This window comes from Strigops habroptila, chromosome 7 (genome assembly GCF_004027225.2).
Source record: "Strigops habroptila isolate Jane chromosome 7, bStrHab1.2.pri, whole genome shotgun sequence".
NCBI lineage: Eukaryota > Metazoa > Chordata > Aves > Psittaciformes > Psittacidae > Strigops > Strigops habroptila.
Window position 1 is genome coordinate 31,674,268 of NC_044283.2, and position 22,849 is coordinate 31,697,116.

General features: G+C 41.4%; 1 protein-coding gene across 2 annotated transcripts; it reads right to left on the bottom strand.

The window, feature by feature from the left end:
• Positions 1 to 2,990: 2,990 nt before the first annotated feature.
• ASAH1 (N-acylsphingosine amidohydrolase 1) lies at positions 2,991 to 22,551 on the bottom strand. 2 transcript variants are annotated; one of them, XM_030491665.1, is made up of 14 exons: positions 18,587 to 18,773; positions 14,054 to 14,100; positions 13,772 to 13,862; positions 12,492 to 12,578; positions 11,627 to 11,705; positions 10,670 to 10,744; positions 9,867 to 9,912; positions 8,286 to 8,430; positions 7,056 to 7,110; positions 6,768 to 6,849; positions 6,032 to 6,163; positions 5,678 to 5,801; positions 5,078 to 5,134; positions 2,991 to 4,419 (listed from the first exon to the last, which is right to left on the bottom strand). In XM_030491665.1, the coding sequence occupies exons 1-14, from the start codon at positions 18,662 to 18,664 to the stop codon at positions 4,330 to 4,332; spliced, it is 1,188 nt and encodes a 395-aa protein (XP_030347525.1). In that variant the 5' UTR covers positions 18,665 to 18,773; the 3' UTR covers positions 2,991 to 4,329. The 2 variants fall into 2 exon arrangements, with proteins under 2 accessions (XP_030347525.1, XP_030347526.1); XM_030491666.1 differs by lacking the exon at positions 18,587 to 18,773 and adding an exon at positions 22,424 to 22,551 and having other exon boundaries at positions 3,000 to 4,419.
• Positions 22,552 to 22,849: the final 298 nt, after the last annotated feature.

The window sequence follows — 22,849 nt, forward strand, 5'->3', positions numbered from 1 at the left end:
TGCTTGCTGGCTTCTGGACGCTCCACAGCCTCGGTGTATCTTGTTTTTAAATCTGAAGAATGGTTGCCTGGGATAACATGTATGTTTTAACTTCAGTATTCTTTTCTCAGAGGATCAGTTTGGACCTACTGCCTCTTAGCATGACTTGAAAAAATGTAACAGCAGTTGCTGCAGGTGGGGAGGCACATTTTGGTTGGGCTTTCATATGACAGCAAAGGAATGCTTAGTTTAGGGAGCAGTAGGATCAGCAGAGACGTGTACTCTTTCTTTTTCTCCCGTTTCCCCCTCTCCATCCGGTCACTTCTATTTCTTTTTCCCACCTGGTTCATGCAGAAGGCATACCTTCTGCAGCTGGACGGGGATATCTTGACAGAACAGTTTCCATCTCAGGAGATGGTGCATGTACACCACTTGCAGGAATGCAGATGTAGCATTTTGGGAACTAAGCTGGTGCAAATAATATGTAACTACTCAAAGGTTTAAATAGTGGTGTAATTCAGATAGCTGGTGTAGCCTGAGAAAAGGCTGTGTCTGATACAAACACCCCCAGGCACCTAAATTAAAGTTCCACTTAAAAAACAAGATGGCAGTTCAGCCTTTGCTACAACTCAGCTCTTGTGATCTATTCTTATTTCTACAGACAAAATAAGTATTTTTTTTCGTTTTTCTTTCTTAGTGAGATGAACTACTTTCACTGAAACTTTATAAAGAGGGAAAAGCCTAAGGATTAACTTCTTTCTACATTGGGCATCTTCCTAATAGGGAAAGCTTAGCCAGATTGAAAGGAGCACAAGACTAATAGTGGAAAACCCAAAGCAAGCCCTATGACTGGAGTTACCTTAAATACAGAATGCCCAACAGAGGCAGCCTCACTACTGGAATTCTTCTATTGCTCATCCATCACCCTTGAGCTAGGAGAACAAACTTTGCAAAACAAATTACACTGAGCGGGATTGTCCCATATACAATTATTATAATTCAGAGCTGATTCACTGTAGATCAGAAAATGTCCCAAGTACAGCACTTCTCGGTATGTAAACACACTAATTCCTTTATAATTACTGTCCTCTCCTCTAAGTAAGAGTGTGGGAGCAGACTTAGCTGCAAGAGGCCTTTAGAATCTTTGATACTGCAAGTTATGATGCTCTGAAAAATTGGAAGGCAGACTTAGAGAACAGCTGCGTGGTGTGCTTGCTTCTGGATCACAGTACTCGGCCAACTGGTATGCTGTGTTTCCAGACTCCTTTAACAGTCAAAGGCAGCTTCTCATAAAACGCATAAATACCTGGAGTTTTCTTCCCAAGGCAAACTGTGGTTTCTGCCACTGCTTTGACTGAGCATTACTCTTCGTGGCTCATCTTGTTCTTCTGGTGCAAAGGATGAAAGGTTTTGCTGCTGGAGAGCTTGGGTGTGCCTTTCTCACCAATACTTCTGGTCCTCCCAAAGCAGAAGAGTCCCTCTAACGATCTGTGGCATAAGCAGGACATTTTCCTATTGCTGCCACTAAGGTGAAATCCAGGCTTTTGAGCTTTCTGTTTGCATTGCTTTCCTTCTTTCTCCTTTCACCTGTAGTCCAAAGAGCTGGCTGCGTGAAGGTGGGACGGGTGTTTGTGCTGGGAGTATTTTGTTACCTGTGGTGCCTGCCTAAAGCTCTCAGCTGCTGCCTCTCATTCCACCCTCCATCATGCCTCCATGCACGCTCCAGCTCAAGTCTTCTATTTACTCCTGCTGCTTTTCCTGCAGATACTTTCAGCACAACTGTAGGTGCTGCTCTGGAGCCTGGCTTCTAAGCAAAGTCTTGCAATTGACACTAATGCAAACTCACTTGCATGCGTGTCCCAAAACTAGTGCTTGACTTTGATTGAACCCAGTTCCTTTCCTGGATTCTCCTGTCCTCACTAGCTGCTAGCATTTTGCTCTTTGACATGGGAGAAGCCATCCTTTCTTCCTCTGAAATGGTATGGGGCTTCACTGCATGGGTTTCTTATATTGTAGAAGTCTAAAATTTTCTTGGAAACTGACAGTTTTTGCACTTAAATGCCAGCACCCAAATAACTGTTTTGTCTTTCCTGTAACGCCTTGTTTGAGCGAATTCAGAATAAACTGGATTAACTCTTTGTATTTACATTATCAGTAAAAATCTGCTGGAAGCTAAAATACTGAGGCTGTTCTTTATAGAACTGGACTATGCAGTGATAATACAAAAGTATGTTTGGCTTGTTGCTTACATATATATATATCTATCTCCTTTTTTTGCAACCATTTGGTGATTTTTCACAACAGAACTAGGAAAGCTGTGTAAACTCCTTATCTAAACTTTGAGAGAAAATAGGTATGGTTGTTTCCTTGACCGGGGGGAAAACAAACCTTACAATAAAAAAATCAGACCACCCTTTTAGTTTCTGTGAGGTACCTCAACTATTATACCTCAACTATTAGATATTAGGAAGAAATTCTTCCCTGTGAGGGTGGTGAGGTGCTGGCACAGGTTGCCCAGAGAAGCTGTGGCTGCCCCATCCCTGGCAGTGTCCAAGGCCAGGTTGGACAGGGCTTTGAGCAGCCTCCTCTAGTGGAAGGTGTTCCTGCCCATGGCACGGGGGCTGGAACTAGATGTGCTTTAAGGTCCCTTCCAACCCAAACCATTCTATGATTCTATGAAACAGGCCCACTTTCGTTCTTTTTGTCTTTCTGTTAAAGAAAAAATAGCAAAGAAGCTAAATTAAATCTCAAAGTTACAAGTTGTTGTTTACATTTCTTCAGTGAAATGGTCTTAGCTTCCGTTACAGTGCCTAGGGCAGCAGAAGCAGGAGGGGCCAGTAAACTGCTGTTAAAAACAGATGTTACTATCTGTAACATAAGCAAATTAGACTTTTTGTCTGGGTTGAGAAAACCTTCAGATCAAGTGCTTTCAGATTCGACAGGTGAAGGTTAAATCAATAAACAATTCCTCACACTCAACACTTTATCAAGGCAGACACAGTAAGACAGAGTTGTTGGGCTTTTTGTTTCTAAACAGCTTTGTTTATTTTAGTCAACAGCAGGCACAGGCATTCAGCTCTGGACAGACATCCACGGGATTTAGCTGTGCTTTTGCAATTGTAAAGCAATTTCCAGTGTGGAAACGTGGATTGCCTTGCACAAGGGACATACCAAAAGCTCATTAGTTAATGACTGTAAATAGTCTATGCTGCCTTGCTCCACATATGCTAAAGTGGGACAGGACTCATTAAGCAAGTAAACTTACTTATTTTTAAATGACAAAGTAATTTGATTATGGCTGTTACACAACTAATTCCAAATAAACCTGAACAACCCCCTACCAGATTAAGGTGCGACCTCAGAAGTATATGATATGCTCTTAATGGTACAAGACTGTAACATCTGACTTGGATTAACTGCTTTATATGAATCAAATGTCCCAGAAGCTGCATACCACACTATACAGGCATTCTGCCCTGATCTAAATCTTGCTGTTATATGATTGCATGATATGGCAGAGATTTGCTGCCGTGTGCTATGTGACATGCACAGTGACTGCCACCGACGTGCAAAATCAGTGCATGTGTCCTTTGGTCAAAGAAAGTAGTTCTTATCAATATTTACTGTATTAGTATTTATTTTTTTGAGACAACAGAATAATCTGTATTAAAAAAAATTGTTAATAGGCCAAGAGCGAGCTTCAGCAGCAGATCTTTACACTAGTGAAAAGACATTTTTTTGGCTCAGACCTCATTTTAGGTATTGCCCTAAGACGTCGTTTCTGCGAGTAGGTATGACACTTGGTAGGTTATTTTATAACAGGTTATCTTAGACATATCCTCACACTGGATAACACTAGCAATTCATCTTAGGTGCTTAGGAATGAATAACAGAACTGTACCCTCCCAGATGGCCGCCTTATACCCAATTCTTTTTCATGCTTGGTAAGTGCCATTTTAACTCTCATGTGCTTTACAAGTATTTTAATCTAAAAAACCCCAACCAAACAACAAAAAATAACAAACCCACAAGCCAACAACAAACCAAACCAAGAACACTGCCGAGACTGAAGGGATCTAGAGCCAACTGCTGAACTCATTTGCCAGAAATGGCTGAAATCAACCCAGACATTCATTAGCATACATTTCTTGTCAGCAGAACCGCTGGTCAGAAAGCAGGAAAGTCACTGTGAGAGTGGGTCCTCCGCTGTTAGAAGCTCACTGACATTTCTATATAGCTGTTAGATTTCTGAAGAGAGGAGTTAGACTGAGGAATCTTTTTCCAGAATTACTTTTTCTTGGATGACCTCCAACTCTGACAAGCAGCTTCCAACGTAGGAAAGGTAGAGGACTACCAAGGACTACAGGGATCTGGGCACTCCCGCAGGTAAGTCTCTGTATGACCATTATCCACCTCCATCAGCGTTGTGCACACAGTCAGCTAACAGGCAGGTGGGAGGAAGGGAAAAGGGAAAGAAAAAGAAAAAGCCTTATTACAGCAATTAGTGAAAAACTCTGATACCAGATGAACAGTTCAACTAAAATGAGCATTTATCTTATTTAGTCAACAACATGCAAGTATGTATAGCTTGTGTGCTCAGCCAAGAGTGCTGCTTCCACTTACTACAGTAACTGAACTTTATCTTTCAAAAACTCTTCCCACCCTTTTAGTCTTTTTTTTCTTCTTGCTCCTAAACACCAAAACCTGAAATTCAGACTAAAACATCTGCTGCTGCAAGAAGAATGTGCATGTAGTATGCCTAAACCACGAGGTACATTAACTTGTTTCATGCTACTTATAAAGGCAGTATCCCAGGTTAATTCTGTTTAGAAGGGTCCTTAAGATGTTTATAGTGCAAATGCTGCCTCAAACCAGAGCCGGCTATGAGGAAAGGGCTCGGAGTTTTAAAGCTGTAGGGCCTCCGGAAAACAGCAATTACCTTTTGCTTTTACAAAGTAAACGTGGAGTTTGTTTCATTTTTATGTGCACATTTTCACCTAAAGAACTCTGAATGTACCACTGTGACCTCCTCCTTAGACATACAGTAGTTAGTGGTCTGCTCCCCACTCTAAACCTCCTGCAAAAATAGAAGCATTACCTTATTGAGGACAGGCTTTGTAGAGAGAACATCATAAATTGCTGGTAAGGAGAGGTTCTGAAAAAAAAAATAATACATTGATGGTAAGGGATATTAACCTGTAGGTGTAAATGCTCAGAACTGTAACTTTTTTACTGCTCAATTACATAACAAGATACATGGTACTCGTACATCTTGAGATCAGAAGAACGTGGGTTGCAAAAACTTGAGCAGATCTCAGTACAGCACAGGACACTTGAATGCCAGTGTCTGCTGCCTGACAGTGTGTGTTTGAATTTCACTGGTGATAAAACAGCCCAGGAAACACAAAAATCTCTCTCAAAGTATCTCCGGGTGTATCCCCCTGCATATGCAGCTGCAGAAGATGCTTGCCGGAAATCCACCTACATGAAGAGAAAGCCTAAAACTAGAATACACTTGTGTGAAGAGCAGCTGGTACTTTATGACCCAGGAGCACAGACAAATTGCCACAAAACCGTTAGCCACTTTTGTCATTACAGCTGTGCTTGCAAGTGCCCCGACTGCTCCTGGCAGTGTCAGATCTGCACTGCAGCTTGGGAGTTTCAAAGCAGCAAGATGAGGTATTGGGAGTATGTTTACCTCTTGCATTGTCTGGTTCAGGCATTTCATTGCAGGTGTTCTACGATTATCCAAGATCAGTGGAGGCTTCCAGCGATCGTAGTTTGTTTCTAAGACATACCACGTACCTTTCTGGATATCAAGGCTGAAAGAGAGGTGTATGTTTATGTTTTGCTTCTCCAAGTACACAGTAAGTACATATATAGTATATACTATATACAGGCAGATTTTTTTTTAGGGTTGCTGTGGAATTTTTCAACAATGCTAAAGTGAGTTCTTGGACAACAGAAGTCACAAGAAACATGGGATGCAATTATTGTTGGAACCTATCCTCTTCTGGAGGGCTGAGTCAGGTGCCAGGTCAAGCATACTCACTCCCAGATATCCAGAGTAGCTGTCCTGGAACGAGTTATCACACACCCCTCTCCTGAATTTTTTCCACCCAGTATGAAGTAAGCTGGAGCCAGCAGTCTTGTTTTTGCCAGTTTGTCTTTTGCATCCTGGTAACTGCAGATAACAAAGTAGTTTTGGACTATTAAAACACTATAAATGGTTCAAGTACTAAAGAATGAGTTTCACAGACCCAGGAAAGGTTTGGTAGTTGCACCCTTCTTCCCCTTTCATGCACATATGAGGAGATTGTATCACAATGAAGAAATGCATTTAAGCAAAGCTCCTCTACTCACTTTTGTATTTAAAGTACGGTTGTTGGGAGGTACTCTTTGCACTTTTTCTACATTTAAACCAGGAATAAAAGGACATGCTGTGTCATATTCCACCTAATTCACTTACTGTGTGACAGCTTTTGTTTGTTTACTTCATATAAGAAACCTTTTCGATGTGTTTTGATGCAGAATGTTACACATTCAGATACCAATAGGGTCATTAGAACAAAAATATCTGAGAAAACAATTTGAGGAGTTCTAAGGGATCCTGAGATGCCTCCTCCCTCCCCCAGATCAGCAAAACCAGAACTATTTAACATGAAGGCTTCTAGGAAGGTATCTGTATCACTAGATACCAAGTATATGTCTACAGTATTCACGCCAGTTGAAAGCAAAGCAGATTAAAGCAGCAGAATATTGGCAGGGGGAATGGAGGGGGGAAATACCTTGTAGCATTCTCTAGTATTGTTCTTGTAAGAAAGCCCATCCACATACCATCTCTTCTACCAAGAAACCATTCGAAGATTCCTGCAAAATAGCACTGGTTACAATAATTTGTTTTCAGGAGGTTCACATCTGCTATTCTAACTCTGACAGCCTTTAAAATGAACTGTGTTTTATCTTATTCATCCGGAATCTTTTCACCATTTGCATGCCTGTTTTTCAAGGTAACTGGTAAGCCCAAGGTCTGGGAAACTTGTACAGAAATAGTGACAGAAATAAGCATTACTCACCAACATAACCACCATCAAGACTGAAACGCTCATTCATTGTCAGAGTGAACAAGTCCTGAAAAGCATTAAACAAGTCAAACTCCATTCATCACCAGCCCATTGATGCCAGTAACAAACAAGGGGCAGCATTGCAATTTACATGCCAGTTGAGCTTCTTGTTTGTTAGACTCTTCCCCTTTGGGCTGCAAGATTAAGCCCATGCAGAGAAGAACCTAATTTATCACTGCTTGAGGAAGTGAGTAATTCATAGTCTTCTGGCTGGCACAGCAATCCAGCAAACCATGCTTTTATGCTAAGCAGGTCAAGCCTGTGGCCATTTTTCTCTTGGTCCTTGCTGTATCGCTGAATTACCAGTTTTCCTTCCCCTGCTGTATATAACCATCTTCTCAAACCTCTGAATACTACTTCAGTTTGAAGGTAGATTTTTCAGTCCCAGTGCTAAGTACACCCTGATATGTTATTGCTGTTCACATGCGCATGCAGCTGTACACAATTCAACATGCAATTCAAACTCCAATCCAAGTCTTCTCCAACTAGGGTTTCTTTTGAATGAAAGTGGAATTCAGCTACACTGGGTTATTTTCAGAATGGACTGTTCCCAATTTATTTGACCAGAAGAAAAAATAAATGGATACAATGCAGGGATCTATGCCAGAAATGCTCTACTATGAAAAGGGCCACCTATTACAGAGGATAAAGCCAGAGCACGTAGAAAAGGAGGAGCTGTGGTAAGCTGGAGACCTTGGCATATTCTCCACTGCTGTTTTTTAAGATGTAGACAACCCCCAAATTTCAGTTGCCTATTAAAAAAGAAATTATAAAAAACCCTCGCAATTTAGGACTCCTTTTCCAAGAAGGATTAGAGAAGGAATTAAAATAGCACAACGATGCTGTTTCACCTCTGGGATCACAGCAATACTCCTTTGCTAGCAAGAAACTCCAACCACTTGAGCTCTTTGTGTTCACTCCTGTTTGTATTCAGAATTCAACATTGTTTTTAAGAATTGTCCAAACATAAATATTTTGTTTAGGCAATCTCCTTTTACAAGGATGAGTGCAGCATTGGGTTTTTAACCTTTCTTCAAATAGCTATACTGTGTACCAGAACAATTAAGAGATCATTTATTAAAAACCATCCCAAGGCAGAGAACGAAAGCAAGGAAACTTACATCTTACAGGAAAGTCTGAAGCATTATTAACAAACTGACAATCCCCCCTCCCTGTACTTACTGGTTTGACTCCAGATACCATGCCTATGTATCCTGCAAAATTTGTAGACTTGAATACTGTTTTGTTGTTTCTCTGGAAGTCCAAGTTCACCACTATGGGCTTCAGCTCCCGAGTTAAAGTCCAGGAGTTATTTTTAACATCCCACCTGCAGAAGACGGTACAGCATTTGAAACCTCCCTCCTTTAGTAGCTTTTAAAACTTCCCTTCACAGTACACAGATTTCCTGTGTGTGATGCCTGTCCTCTGATCTTACTCATGTCAGCCAACACCACTGCTCAGCAGTTATGTGAGCAGCACTAGCAAGGGACAAATAGGAAGTCTAAATGCAGAGGCAGTCAGTGAAAAGACCCAAGTTTTGTTTGAACCAAGAGCGTACACGCTACTCAGTATTAAATGGCACAACCAATACAGCTGGTCTGTTTTGAACACATGTAACTTTGCTCTATTCCTGCTGGCAAAAGGAGGCTGCTACAGGTACTGCCTGTGACACCAAACCTACCGTATCCTGAAAGCATGTGTAGCTTATTCTGCAGCAGAATGATCCAGTTCTCTCAAATCCTGACTTTTCAAAGGGAGAAAACAAACCACATACTACTGGATTTGCTCTACCCTAAGGGAAGCGCCAGTCTAGTTTGTAAGCTAAGCCAGAACAGTTTGTAGGCAACAGGGTGCTAAAGTACACTTAGCAGACCATTAAATTCTCTGGAAAAAATCCAGGTTTTGGGAGCAGCTTTGAAAGTTGCTTTAATTTTCAGGGAGCATGTTCCCAGTATTTCTGACTAGTGGGAGAAGTTCAACACAAGCCACACCAAGGGACAGGTGGAGTCACAGTTGACAACATTAAGAGTTTTTGATAGGCAGGTAAGAATCTCAATGAAGATGGACATTTAAAATCCATCTGGGCATTGAGAGTTATCTGGATGTGTGACATTAAACAATATACTGGGATAGTAAGACTACATGATCACAAGGTATGAAATGAGAACTCAAAGAGAATCCAGTGCTGGGCACCAAACTAGAGTTTATATCCAAATGAATGATAATGTTAGATCGGTGGAGTACAAATCACTGGCTTCTGAGTCAAAGTGATGAATGATGGGAAGTGCCAGTAGAGCACAGTACAGTAACTAAGGGAAGAATTTGGGAGGAAAAAACCGCCACAAAACCAAGCCCCAATCCAATCCACACTTCCTTGCATATGCTACAATTGATGCTTCTGCCCCGCCATTTAACTAACAAACCACACCTCGGAGATAAGGTTACATGGACCTTTCTTTGGTTCCTGACAGTTTTAATTGGAGCTGAGAAAACACTAAGTAACACTGAACACAACTGTTTTACAAAGTCATTCCTGACAGACTCACAGTAGTTTGATATAAGATCAGCAGAACTACCCTTCTGTTTGGTTTTTTTTTAGCCCTTTTTTCACAACATGCAATCCAGAATTACCTGTCACAGTTTTAACAACATCCAATTCATCATTTAGACTCATAGAATGCATGTAGAAATTTCAAGTTCAGCTTTTTCTTTGGGTTTTAAAAAAAAAACCATACACAAATAAATAAAAGTGTAGGTGCTTACCCAAGAAAAAGTCCAAAATCCAAGTTTCTGGCATGGTACAGCTTCCCTGAATAGCAGTAAAAAAATTAAATCAATACAATTTTCTAAAGAAAGAAAGAGACATAAATTTCAGCTTAGAAAACCAGGAAATGAGTAAGCAGGGAAAATACCTGGGAAAGTAAACAAGGAAAATACCACTGTCTAGTTGCCCTTTTCATAAGCACAGTAAATGGTGGGCGGGTTTGGATCAGGGAAGTGTTTTGCCATAATTGAAATCCAGTAATCTTGTAAACTGCTGTCCACCTCAGCTTCAGATGCTTTCCACATTATCTTAACGCAATGCTATTACCTTGAGCTTCCTCTCAAAGTGAGATGTTCGTAAGCCCTCTGAGAATCCCTCAGACATCTCCTAAGCTGGAATAGGTACAGCCAAGGGCTGCAGAACTCAGAAAGAAAACAAGTCTTTTTTCTTAGAACAGGCTATCCATTTTCATGAGCAATAGCTAGGAACTAGATGCCAAACAGATTGCACTAGAATCCCTCATGGCACTGAGAAAGTATCAGGTGTCTGGCTGATGTTTCTTTCCGCTAGAAAAACAAATGCTACCTATTTTAACCTTTGAAAGTATTTTTTCCTTTTTTTTTTAAGCTATAAGACAATTGTGACCTCTTACTCTCTTCTCAAGAATACCTTTTTATTATTATTGCTTTTAGTCTGTTCTACCAGACCTTCTTGCCTGCAGTTGACAAGGACTACGTCTGTGTAATTGACCTGGACCCTCTCCTACATAAGAGATTCTCACGTAGATTCTGGGTTGCATTACCTGTTTTATCTTCCGCCACTATTGATGTACATACAGTAAAAATTTCATAAAAGATGTTAAAAATAACAATTTCCCCTAAAACAAAAAGAAACAAAGTTCAATAGTTTGAAACTTTTGCCATGAACAGAGGAAAAAAAGAGTTATAAAAAAGCATCCTGCAAAATTCAGCATTCTATTTCTCTTAAGAATTTCTGTTTAAATCTCAGTTGAGCATTGAAATGACTGGTTCAGCAAAATGAAGAGCTTCCTGAAAGGCAAATAGAAGGATCTATTCTGCTTTACTATACAGAAAGCTGACAGTCATTGCTATTTCCTCCTCTGCAAACTTCAAAACAAGCTACAAAATTCACTTTAAAGAAGAAATGTACTCTATGTACCACTCTTCCCACAGAGGAGCTGCTGACTAGCACCAGGTACACTGCTCCTGTATGGGGGAAGCAGTGGAAGCAGGTCTGTGGACCTTCTCTGTCTCAATCCTGGAAGAATTCAACATTTACTTCTCACTGGCATTGCATTCTTTTTCAGGAGGTGTGGAAAGAAGGCAGGAGAATGGGGCAAATGATCACAAAGCACGGCATGAAACTGAGCCTTGCCTTCTCAGGATGCCAACAGCAGACACACAGCTGAATGGGAAACCAACGAGAATCAAGGATTCCCACAAATTTTAGCGCACAGGAACTGAAACTTGCTCCACTTCCCAAAACTCAGGCGTGAGAAGCTACAGCTCTACCCAGAATTTTCAGCCTGATGAAAGGCTTATGTGATTTATTGCCATTCTCCTCCAAAATACTGTTTCTGGTTTCATTTAGTTTGACACACAATTTATAGCTTTATCTACTTCATTAATAATTTATTTGTTAAAGTCACAGATGACTGCAACTATACCACAGATTGGTAGGCATACTAATTTTAAATGAGTCTGGCTTTTCACAATGTTAAAGTGTTGGAAACTATTACCCAAAGGAATCCCAGATGAATTTGCAATCCCTTTAAGTTCTTCATTGAAAGGATAAGGAAGCGTGGCTGTCAGGTGAACCTGAAAAGAAAAGTTTTGCACATTGTTTGTATAAATCAACGCTATTCTGTTACTTAAAACATATCTCTCCCCAATAGGTACACCCTTCTCACAAATACTGAGTACTGAATTCCTCTGCAGCCTGTAGAACTTGAGGATGACAAGTACATACTTGGGGAAGGTAAAAACTATTACTTCTCAAAATACTGATGTGTGAACAACAGAGATTAGCACAGTATCTTCATGTTAACAGGGATACAAATGAAGCACAGCCAGCATGACCTAAGGCTGTTGTAAATAAAGATGAGGGACAGATCTGACCTTATGCTGTCTCTAGTGCTACACTGTGTTCCCCTGTCCTGATTCTATGCCCAAGCCTATTAATCAGAACCAAATTATTTTTTAAATTGAGACCTGGTCAGTTGTCCCTGTAATCAGATATTTATTACAGTTTTCAAAACCTGATTTTATTCTATGGTTTAAAAGGAGTTGAACATAGCAAAGAGAATTCCAGTGAAGTGTTTTGCTACAGCAATGTCCTGGTTTTCTAAGTAGCATATGTCTGGCATGACTGATCCAAACTTGAAAAGATCTTAGAAAAAATGAGAGGAGGAAGAGACGTGCATTTGATGGTTTCAGAGTAGTTCAGAGTAGGCAAGGCGGCAAAATTTCAGAGTAACTCTTCAAAACAGCATTTTTGCTCTGGAAGAATTATCACTTGTAAAGTTCTTAATTGCCAGATTTAGCAGCATTCTAATTCTGGTAGTTGAGCATACAGTAATGAAATTGTTAAGTTGAAATACTTACTATTTTCTTATCCACTATGTCAACAACTTTGCCGCTGGGGAAGAAGGTATTTGCTATATCTTTAATATTCTGGACCACAGTCTTCAGCTAAAAAGAAGAACGGCTTTTACTGAGCAGATTTTGAGCATAATAATTGCTAGCACACTAACAAAACTCCTTCAGGTTTTTCAAAAAAACGTTTTGTTGAAAAAATACTTATTTAAGTGAAGTGCTAAATGTTGTGTTCTTGCTGAGAAAATCACCCCCCCACTCCTCATTAAAGAGTCACTCTTCAACCTTTATTCAAATAACTTTCCAGATTAGCTCTGATGTGTCCCTCTACCAGACAAAAAGAATTACAAGGAAAAGCCACCCTTGTCTTCTGCTCCTTTGATCATTTTGATTTTAATACGCTGCACTCTTCTGTCTTTAAAAATGTTAATTAAAAGCTCTTTGCTTAAGCACTGATGTTCTTGAAGCCAAAAAGACTCAATAAAGTTCTTATAGAAGTACATGCTTTCCATTTGCGACATGTGAATGGCCACAAATAGAGTTCTACCCTATGTGATCTAACTCCAAAGTACATGAGATAAAACCTGTCAGAATTCAAGGTGAACTTGAAGCTTACAACACTTAAAATAAATAGTACAGTGTAAGTAGAATTCGTCTGGCCTTCAGAGCTGAAAGGTCAAAGGGATATAGTAAAAAACCCTGGCCTTTTTTGAGAAGCTAAGCATTACTGACGTGAATTGCCAGCAACCTTCAGAAGAACAGCTGTTCTAAATAGCCTGAAATAGTCTTGAGTATTTTAAAAACAATTTCTGCTCTGTAAGCACCAGTGATGGAAGCAGCATCCCTGAAAAGGGCAGGAAATTCACTTCAGCATCTCATGCAGTGTTTTGAAAGAAGCAGGGATGTGCAGAGGAGAAGGGATGCTGCCTCTGTTTCATTTCAGTTTGCTGTGGCTGTCCCTTTCGTGTACTCCTTCCCCATCGTTCTGTACTGCTTCATGACTAAAGAGTTTTCATAAATGAAAGCCTGCTTTATGCTCCACCACTTTTTATTCCTCTACATCCCAAACATCAGTGCCCCTACACTGGATGCTGCGAGCTTGAGTGCTGAATAGAAAAAACGTTTTACTCAAGCAATTATTTTAGTCTAGAATCATAATAAAAAAGTCAAGTAGAAATGTTACAGAGAATTTTAGCACACGTATTCCTTTCCAAAACTTTTTTCAAAATAAAAGGCCATGAGCTAGTTTTATACCTGCTAAGCTTCAAAGCAAGCTCTGCATTTCATACCTCTGTCTTCTTGTCGCGCATCAAGTTATCCCATCTTTTGCTGGGAGGCAAATCAAGATTTATGACATATGTGGGTACGTTCCCTTTGAACCTGAAAGATAAGTACCAGAGTTTAAATTTGAAGAAGGCTTTGAAAAAACATTTGACAAAATAGGTGCTTCCCACCTGTAACTAGCATTTTCTAGAGCTGCAACTGGAACAAGTTACTAAAAAACCCCAAAGCTGTTCAGACTTGCAATTCCCTTCTGTCATTTGTTAGACAAGTTTAATTGGATTACTTACGTTGGTCCTGAAGGAGGGTATGTTTTAGTCCTGCACTCTTCTCCATACTGTAAAGACAGCAAACCATTACAATTTAGCTTCTTAGTTAAAATACTATTATTCTATTAGCCTTAGATTTGAATTAAACCTCTAGGACTAATCAACTAATTCAGTTCCTGATTATAATAATAAAGATCATAAAGAGAGTCTTGGGACTTTGGAAAGGGTGCAGAGGAGAATGCAAGAGGTAGGGGACAAACAACAACTTCCCTGTGCTTCAGACAACTTGACGAATGTAGTCCAAGGCAAGCACAAGTTTACCATAAATACACAGATGCATTTTTACTTGGTGTGATTCAACAAAGAGTTGAATAAGCATAAGCATATTCTAGAGACAAGTTCAGAAACCTTAATTCTCAGCATTGACCAGTTTGTTCATAATCACATTTTATAGCATCATTCATAACTATGCTAAGCACTAAGCTGCATTGCGTAGCTGCGGCAGAGAAAGCACACTGAACTCTGGGCAAATTACTCAGCCGGTGCAATAAGCTATATGGCACGACTGCTTATTTAGTGTGGGAAAGTGCTGCTGAACTGCTGCCAAATCTTATGAGAGGCATATTTCAGGAATATAACTAGAAACTAGTTACCTTCATTCCTGTAAGCACAGCTACTTACAAATGAAAGTCTGAGGACTATATTGAAGCATTCTCAAAGTGAATGCAAGGGTGTTTTCCCATCGATCACACAAAGCATGCACATACATATGTAAACATATGCATATACATGCCACAATTTAACTATGTTTTACCCAGTGAAATACAAGCAAATGCCTACTAGCTGCACTTGTGCTTCAAGCCAATCAAGGGCAGACCAGATCTGGTCCCCAAGCCATCGGAACAGATCAGTAAGCAACAAAGAGCACAGTATGTCCCACTAGGAAGAAGGAAAGGTACACATGCTATTCCAGGACTCCACAGAAAAATTCCCAAGGCACAAGTGTTTGGGAGACAGAATTGAAATAAGAATATGTAGGGATCATTCCACCGCTCCCCCCACACACCTTGATTTCCAATATTTATTTGGCTGTACTAATGACATTACTAATGTGTCCTTATAATGCATTCTGGCTCCAGTAAAGACTGACACAAGACCTCCAGTAGCTACATATCTGGGACAAAAACGCTAACTAATGTCCATGTTCTGTTTGGGCTCATCACATTATCTGGTTTTAATGCATTAATCTTGAAAACATAATGTCTTCCACAATGCCACGGGCTTTAAACACAGGCATAATTTGTTACAACTGCAAACAGGAATTTGAAAGTGGGACTGGTTTCCGTGTGCTATCACGTGTTCTCTTTTTGTATTGTTTCCAGCTGCTGGGAAAAGGCATGGGATGAATTTTGGTTCTCCTACACGCAAGATGAAGGTATAGGACCAGCAGCTACGTGTTTCCTAGATCTCACCACAGTGCGGTTACAGCCTTTGCACAGCTGGAACAAAAGGTCATTTAATTTCCAAAATGAGGAAGTTTCAAAACAAGGAGGATAGGGGGTGGATATCAGATGACTTAATTAGGCAACAAAAGTCAGAGTCTTTGTGCAAAGCCATGCAAAAGCTTAACAGTATTAATTCAACTGTCTTGTGAAATTTTCCATCCTGCAATACTAAAATTAATCACAAAAAGTGACATTACATACACAAACTAGTGCAATGGATGCACAGATCTGGACCTTCATGAGATACCTGCTATCAGAATATGCCTCTTCAGAGATAAAGCCTGTAACAAAAAATTATCTGCAGTGGATGGAAGTTCAGTTGATCTGTCTGTATAGCCCATGTGTACGGAGAGGAAACAGTGGCAACCATGCAAACTGATTTCAAAGGATTTTAAGTGATGTTCCACGTGCTAAACGTTATGTCACTCTTGAGATTTTAATCTTGTATTTGAAGCTATTTTTATCTTCTGAGCCCTTTGCAACCTAAGCCACAAAAAAGGTGGGGAAAGCAACAGCTAAAGGAAGAGTTAAGGGAAAGATACAGAGAAAATGTTCCCTCCTTACATGTCAGTGATTTTAGACTTCTCACCTGTCTATGCATAAAGCAAGCTAAAGAAACCAAGAATCCCCAAACCAACCCATATACCTTCAAAAACTGCTAGCATTGATTGCGATACCTGAAGAAAGCCAGTATTATTAAGTTTCTTTAGGTAAACCACTATATGCTGGCATATAAGCAGTAATTTAAAAAGATGTCAAGACAACCAGAAAACTGGAAATGTTTTGGTTGGTCGTGAACAAAAAAATGTTGCCTTTTGCAATCAGCTGAAGACTAACTGCAAACTTATCTCGCAAGTTAAAAATTGAAAGAGACACCTAAAACCTTTTCTTACAGCAACAGAAAAGCCACCAGGCACTTTCTGTCACCAGCCTGAAACAAACAGCTATGGAGTTACTGCTGCGGTCAGCGAGATCCTCCCCTCCGCAGAGGCTTGACACTGGAAGAGGAACAATAAATACTGTTTGAGAAGCAGGAGCAGCCTGCCAGCACGAGAGGATCACTTTGAGTTTCCAACATGACAAGCCAGAAGTGGTCTCCTAGAAAGAGCCTGCAGAAGCTGGCTCCAATTAGGAGGTCACCACTGCAGACTTGCTTTTCAAACATGCACTGAGTCCCCTAAGATGAATACAGCTATTCTTGAGTGGTGACTAAAGCCTCTTTCTTTCTTTCAAATTTGCATGCACGTAACAATACAAAAATGGATGTGTGGCAGCATAGGATCGAAACAGTAAAAGAAAGAGAACACAGTGGAGGAGAAAGACAATATGGTATGGGGAAAGATGGAAACAACAAGAAAGAATGGAAGGAGCACAGAAGATTTATATTACAACTGATTATATAAAAAGGAAAAACAAAAAAGTAGACCAGACCAGGAAACAAATAGCCGGAAAACTGTCGAGATTAATTGCTACCTGGGAAAAAAATACCAAGTGATGACAGTTATTATTCACTCTAGTACAGAAAATTAATGCATGGTTTAATGACTGCTGAGTTAATATTCTAAAACCTAGCCTCATTTCATTAATATGAAATAGGCGGAATGTAGCTTGTCCAGTCTGAGGAATGCCAGCACTTTCTTTAGAACCCTCAAAAGTACTTTTGAGGTGGACGATCTCCAGCATCCTTCCTTAATATTCAGTGTTTCTCATCTTCATTTTTAAAAATAAATACAAAAAGACCTCTTTGAGCTACAAAATAAGGTTCCGTAGTTTAAGGACATGGCATTGAATATCTTCCAAGCAATCTCTTACATTCAGCATCTTTCTGTCTATGAACTCTGTGGCCTAACACATTTTTCTCCCTGCTCCTCTTCCCCTACAGGACGATGCCAGTGCAGCACTCTGTCTGCTGCAGCACTCCCAACGCTGTGCACCTTTCTGAGCAGGGAAGTTAAGAGTACTCTTGCAACGCTGAAGAAATGGGGACCAAACCAATTTAAATTGCAGTCTGGACAAAAAGTTGAGTATGGCTGAGGAGGCCTAACCAAAAGCGAAAGGGACTGACTGTCTGCACCACCGAGGTGTAATTCATGGCATTCGGCTTCTATGTTCCTCGTTAACAAAAATCCTGTGTAGTCAGGGCACTAAGGGAAGATGGGTCATTCAGATGTCCACAATCCTCCAAACCCTTTCCGGCAGTTCTCCCTGTTCGAAAACCCACACTCATTTTCCTGAAATCAATATAATTTGCTAGGAAAAGTCTTAGAGCAAACACAAAAGAATACAGGGAGTAGTATGTTCCCAAAATATTTGAAAATCTAATATAAACTGTATTTAAAAATAGGTTGCAAAAGAGTACTTTGAAATCCAGAGATATTTAAAAATCTGTCCTCTTCACAGAGGATGAGGAGAGTCGGAAACTGAAGACATCAAAAAGTGCTTTGAAGCTTCGGGAATAAAAAAACACATCAGGAAGCAAAAACAGCAGTTTACATGCCCAGGAGATGGAAGCCAGCCTGTTCCAAATAACTCCCCCCCACTCCCCTGACCTCTCAATTCCACCAAAAGTTAAATACTTCACCTATTCAGTTAAAATAAAAACAAAGCAAAACAACCAAACAAGGACACCCCAAGCCCACCTGCTCTGCGCTTCCACCCCTGGGGGAGGCTACAGCACATACACCGAGCAGATTCAAAAGCGTATGTATATTTAGCACGGCCTTCTTAAGTTTCCTTCTGAAAATCGTTGCTTTGCTGCAACATACAATATTCACATTACAGATGTGTATGAAACTGAACGCGGGGATGAGTAAGGACTTGTAAAACACACCCTATAAACGCCAAGACTTGTAACCGCAGCCAAGGCTGCCAGAGGAGCCATTTAGAAGTTACAAAGCCCGTGAAGGGAGCCAGGCGCTCCCTCGAACCCACACGCGTGAAGTTAAGGGCCTCTTGCGTGAGGCCGGCTCCCCTCACACCGCCCTGCCCCGGCCGGGAGCGATCCGCTCCGCTCCGCGCCGTCCCCTTCCCCTCCCGCCGCCAGGCTCACCGGGTCCGGCGCCCAGACGAGCTCCGCCACGACGAGCAGCGCGGCGGGCGACAGCAGCGCCCAACCCCAGCCCGCCATCCTCCTGCCCGGCTAGGCTCCGCGCTTCCCGGTGCGGCGGCCCACATGACACGGCCCCGCCTCGCCTGTCAGAGGAGGCGGGCGGCGGCGGGAGGGCCGGGGCGGCGGCGGCAGGGCCCTGCCGCCGCCGCCCCGGCCCTCCCGCCGCCGCCCCAGGCCTCCCCGCCCGGGCACTCCTTGACTTCTAGAAGAGGGAAGTTGTACAAGGGAAGATCCGAACTAAAATGGCCAACGCTAAAAGCAAACCCGTGGCACCCGCTTTCACTTCATAAACACTGTGATTTGTAATTACTCTGCGTCCTTGGGAGGTTTTAGGCAGGTTTTGTGGTGGTTCGAGGTGCGAGGCAGGCGCCTGCGTTAGGAAGGTGGAGTTTTCTCCATCTTGCCTGCTCAAGAGTGCAGGAAATGGGCAACTGGAGAGACAGTGCAATGGCAAATACAGGGTATGCGAGTACACCCAGCTAAGCACATTCACAGACTAGTTTGGATTGGAAGGGACCTCAAAGATCATCTATTTCCAACCCCCCTGCTACGGGCAGGGACACCTTCCACTAGAGCAGGTTGCTCCAAGCCCTGCCCAACCTGGCCTTGAACACTGCCAGGGATGGGGCAGCCACTTCTCTGGGCAACCTGTATCATTGTCTCACCACCCTCATAGGGAAGAACTTCTGCCTAATACCTAATCTAAATCTTCTCCTGTCAGTTTAAAGCCATTCCCCCTTGTCCTCTCACTACATGCCCTTGTAAAGAGTCCCTCTCCAGCTTTCTTGTCAGCCCCTTTAGGCACTGGAAGCTGCTCTAAGGTCTCCCCGGAGCCTTCTCTTCTATGGTCTGAACAACTCCAGCTCTCTCAGCCCATCTCCATAGCAGAGGAGCTCTGACCCTCTGATCATCCTCATGGCCCTCCTCTGGACATGCTCCAACAGTGTACATTCCTCTTGTGCTGGGGGCCCCAGAGCTGGATGCAGCACTGCAGGTGGGGTCTCATGAGAGCAGAGTAGATGGGGAGAATCACCTCCCTTGACCTGCTGGCCACGCTCCTTTTGATGCAGCCCAGGATTCAGTTGCCCATTATTTATTTACTACCATACACAAATGGCCCATTTGTTATATTATCAAATACAAGCCAGCAGCAGAATAAGCTGCATCCTCCCAACAGCTTATAATAAAAGGGTATAATTTTAGTGTGAGCAAATGAACAGGTAATGAGTATATATGTTAGCAACAGTTTTTGGAAGCACCACAAATAAATACTAAAAACCTTCTAAGATGCTTGTGTTTTAGCTTATGTCTTCAGCTTTATGCAGTGCCCCAGATGTGTCACGTTTTTAGAGACACAGAAAAGCAGCAATACAGTCTTTCATATCATGACTTAATTGGCTGTGCAATTAACTCTTCTAAAACAAAGCAGGGGTGGCAAGAAAAGGAAGGGAAGTCCTTGGCTGATTGAAAAGCTACATTGCATTGCAGAAATTAAGAAACAGGAAAGGATAAGAGAAATGCGTTGTAAGATGTGAAAGCCTTGGGCAAAGGGAGGGCATGGAGCAGTGTGTAGGAAGGAATCAGCTCAGCGTGGAATTGCACGGAGCTTTAGAGACCAAGGCAGAAAAGCATTAAGTACTGGTGGAAGAACATACAGAACCAATTAGGGGATTTAGGAAATGAGGAAAATTACAGCGTAACAGGAGAAACCTTGAGGTTTTCATGGGAGTGTCTTTTACACATAAGAAACTGCTTTGTTTCCTTAGGGCTCAGGCAAATTTTTCTGGTTGAAAACAAATACCAGGCAATAATTCTGTGTTTACACACAGGTAACTGAACATACTATTGCAGGCTAACATAAGAAATAATCAGATTAAGTTGGTCCTGTTATTTTCTAAACATCTGTAGCCCCTCTTGCTTAGTTTTTACTTCTGGAGCAGCCAGCTTTTAGGTGCCTTACTGTGAGAGAAACAGTGTTGGTTTTGCATATCAGGGATGGGGCTTTGCAATATAAGGCTTTGCAACATTGGGGCTGGGGCTAAGTTACTAAGGGAACAAAACAAAGGGTTTGAAATACCATGACTTAAACAGACACATTCTGTAGTTAAACAATGTCATCTTTGGGCGACAGCCACACTCTGTGGTTAAAAAGAGTGCTATCTTTGTACAACCTATGAAACTAAGCCGGTGCAAACTGGTTCTGTATTTAAACAGTAAGTTGGGGTACCACATGTCTGCCAGAGAGCTATGAAATCAAACCACAAAAGGAGATAGATAAATAAATAAGAGGAAGGGGCATATGAAATCGAGTAAGGGGAGATGTAAACAGAGGTGGGACAGTTAGCGTGTACATTATACGCATCAGATAGGCTGTAAACCTTGGAGTACCCACTCAATGGGGAAACAAGGGAGGAAACTTGCGGACGGGATAGGAAATATAAATCAAAGTTCTGCCTTTGCTGTGTGTGCCTGCTTGCCAGGACACGTGTTTTTGCAAAAACATTAATAAATTGCTGCTTCACTGTTGTGTCTACCCTGAGCTTTTACAAGAAAAGCTTTTATCTAGAGACCATTTCTTACACTTGCTATCTTTATCTCCATCTAGATGCTTTACTATCTTTAGGACATTTTTAACAGTAGAAAATAAATAACAACTTTGGAAAATTAAAAACTCGATGCTCTGAAGACAAAATTACGCCATTGTCGCATTACACATTCACAACTTACTTTTTGAAGCCTCTTTATACTTCTGGTTTAGTTCTTTCAGCAGTAAAGAAATTTTTGGTTTAAGGAATAGTTAACATCCTCCAGCACCCGTGTTTGGCTGACTATGGCTATGCTGCTGTGTTCCTATCAGAACGCCTTGTCTGCAGGGTCCACACCAGTACCATTTTGTTGTCTAGGTTTGCTCCATCAATTTTCAAAAAATCTAAGTTAAGTCAGAAGAAAAAAGCTTCTTAAGATGTGCAGCTTACTCATTAACTGTACTCACAGCTGGTGTCACTGACACCTAGTACTTCATGTCCACCCTCTGCTTTCTTGTACTCATCTATCCAGTACTGTATCGCCACTCCCCAGATTTGTTCCTTCCTCCGCAAGTGGAGGCTGCACAAATTACTTCCCGTTTTCTCTCTGCTCCAGCTAAAGTTCTTTGTGCCAACACTACTGCTAGACATGGTATCACCAAGACTCTATTAATACCTCCCGTGGGAAAATATCCCAATGTACTCCTTATAGCAACAGTTCAACAGACATACTGATCTTCACTGTTTTGTTATACATTTCATTTCCTTTTCCTGGGACTAAAATTCCAGTGAATTCCCCAGACCTCTGCTTCTGTGTTATCTCAGGATACATGTTTTAGCAAGAATCTAGTGTATCACTAGTTCCAACACAGAGGGTGACCCCACGGCTAGTACAATATCCTCGTTCCCTGCAGGGCTGCTTGTCCCTTGCTGAATCCAGTACTTCCTCTTCTTCTTGGGACAATGTCTTTTCACTTGCTGAAACATTTCTTTTTGTTTCACTTATTGCTAGGTCTGTAACAAACATGCTTCCGTTACTATCACTTGGAGCTACTTACAGCACCTACACCTTGCATTCTCCTATTTACACTGACAAATAGGAGGCGGAAAAATCCTTTCTATTCTTGAAAGGAAAACCAGATACTGCCACATCAGTATATTTCAACCATCAGCACTCACTTCAGATGCATTTAAGATTCACAGTGATTGTGGATCAGTGACACCTGCAATGAACTGCCCAATAAATAATTACTCTGGCCTGCAGCCTTATGGACATACATTGCAATTCTAAAGCCTCTAAGCTACATATACAATCAGTTTCATCTGCTTAACCATTTCTACTACTGGTAAAAAAGTTAGCCTCACGAGCCTCACACTATGCCTATATGGTTTGCTGATTGACAGGGTGTCTATTTTTATTTGAGAGCAATCAGGTGATACACAGAGTTCCCTGGAAAAGCCAACTATTCTCTCTCAAGTCTACTAAAAGACAGGGAGCTTTCTCTCTGGACTACATCATTGTACAGGGCTTAAGTTATATTGCAAATAACTTACCATTGGTAATTTACATACTTCTAATTTTTCTTGGAGCCATTCCCTTAATACAAGCCAAATATCCAGAAGGGATACAGTCAATGAGATTTTATAACTGGGTTATCTGTATGTGAGGGAATTTTAA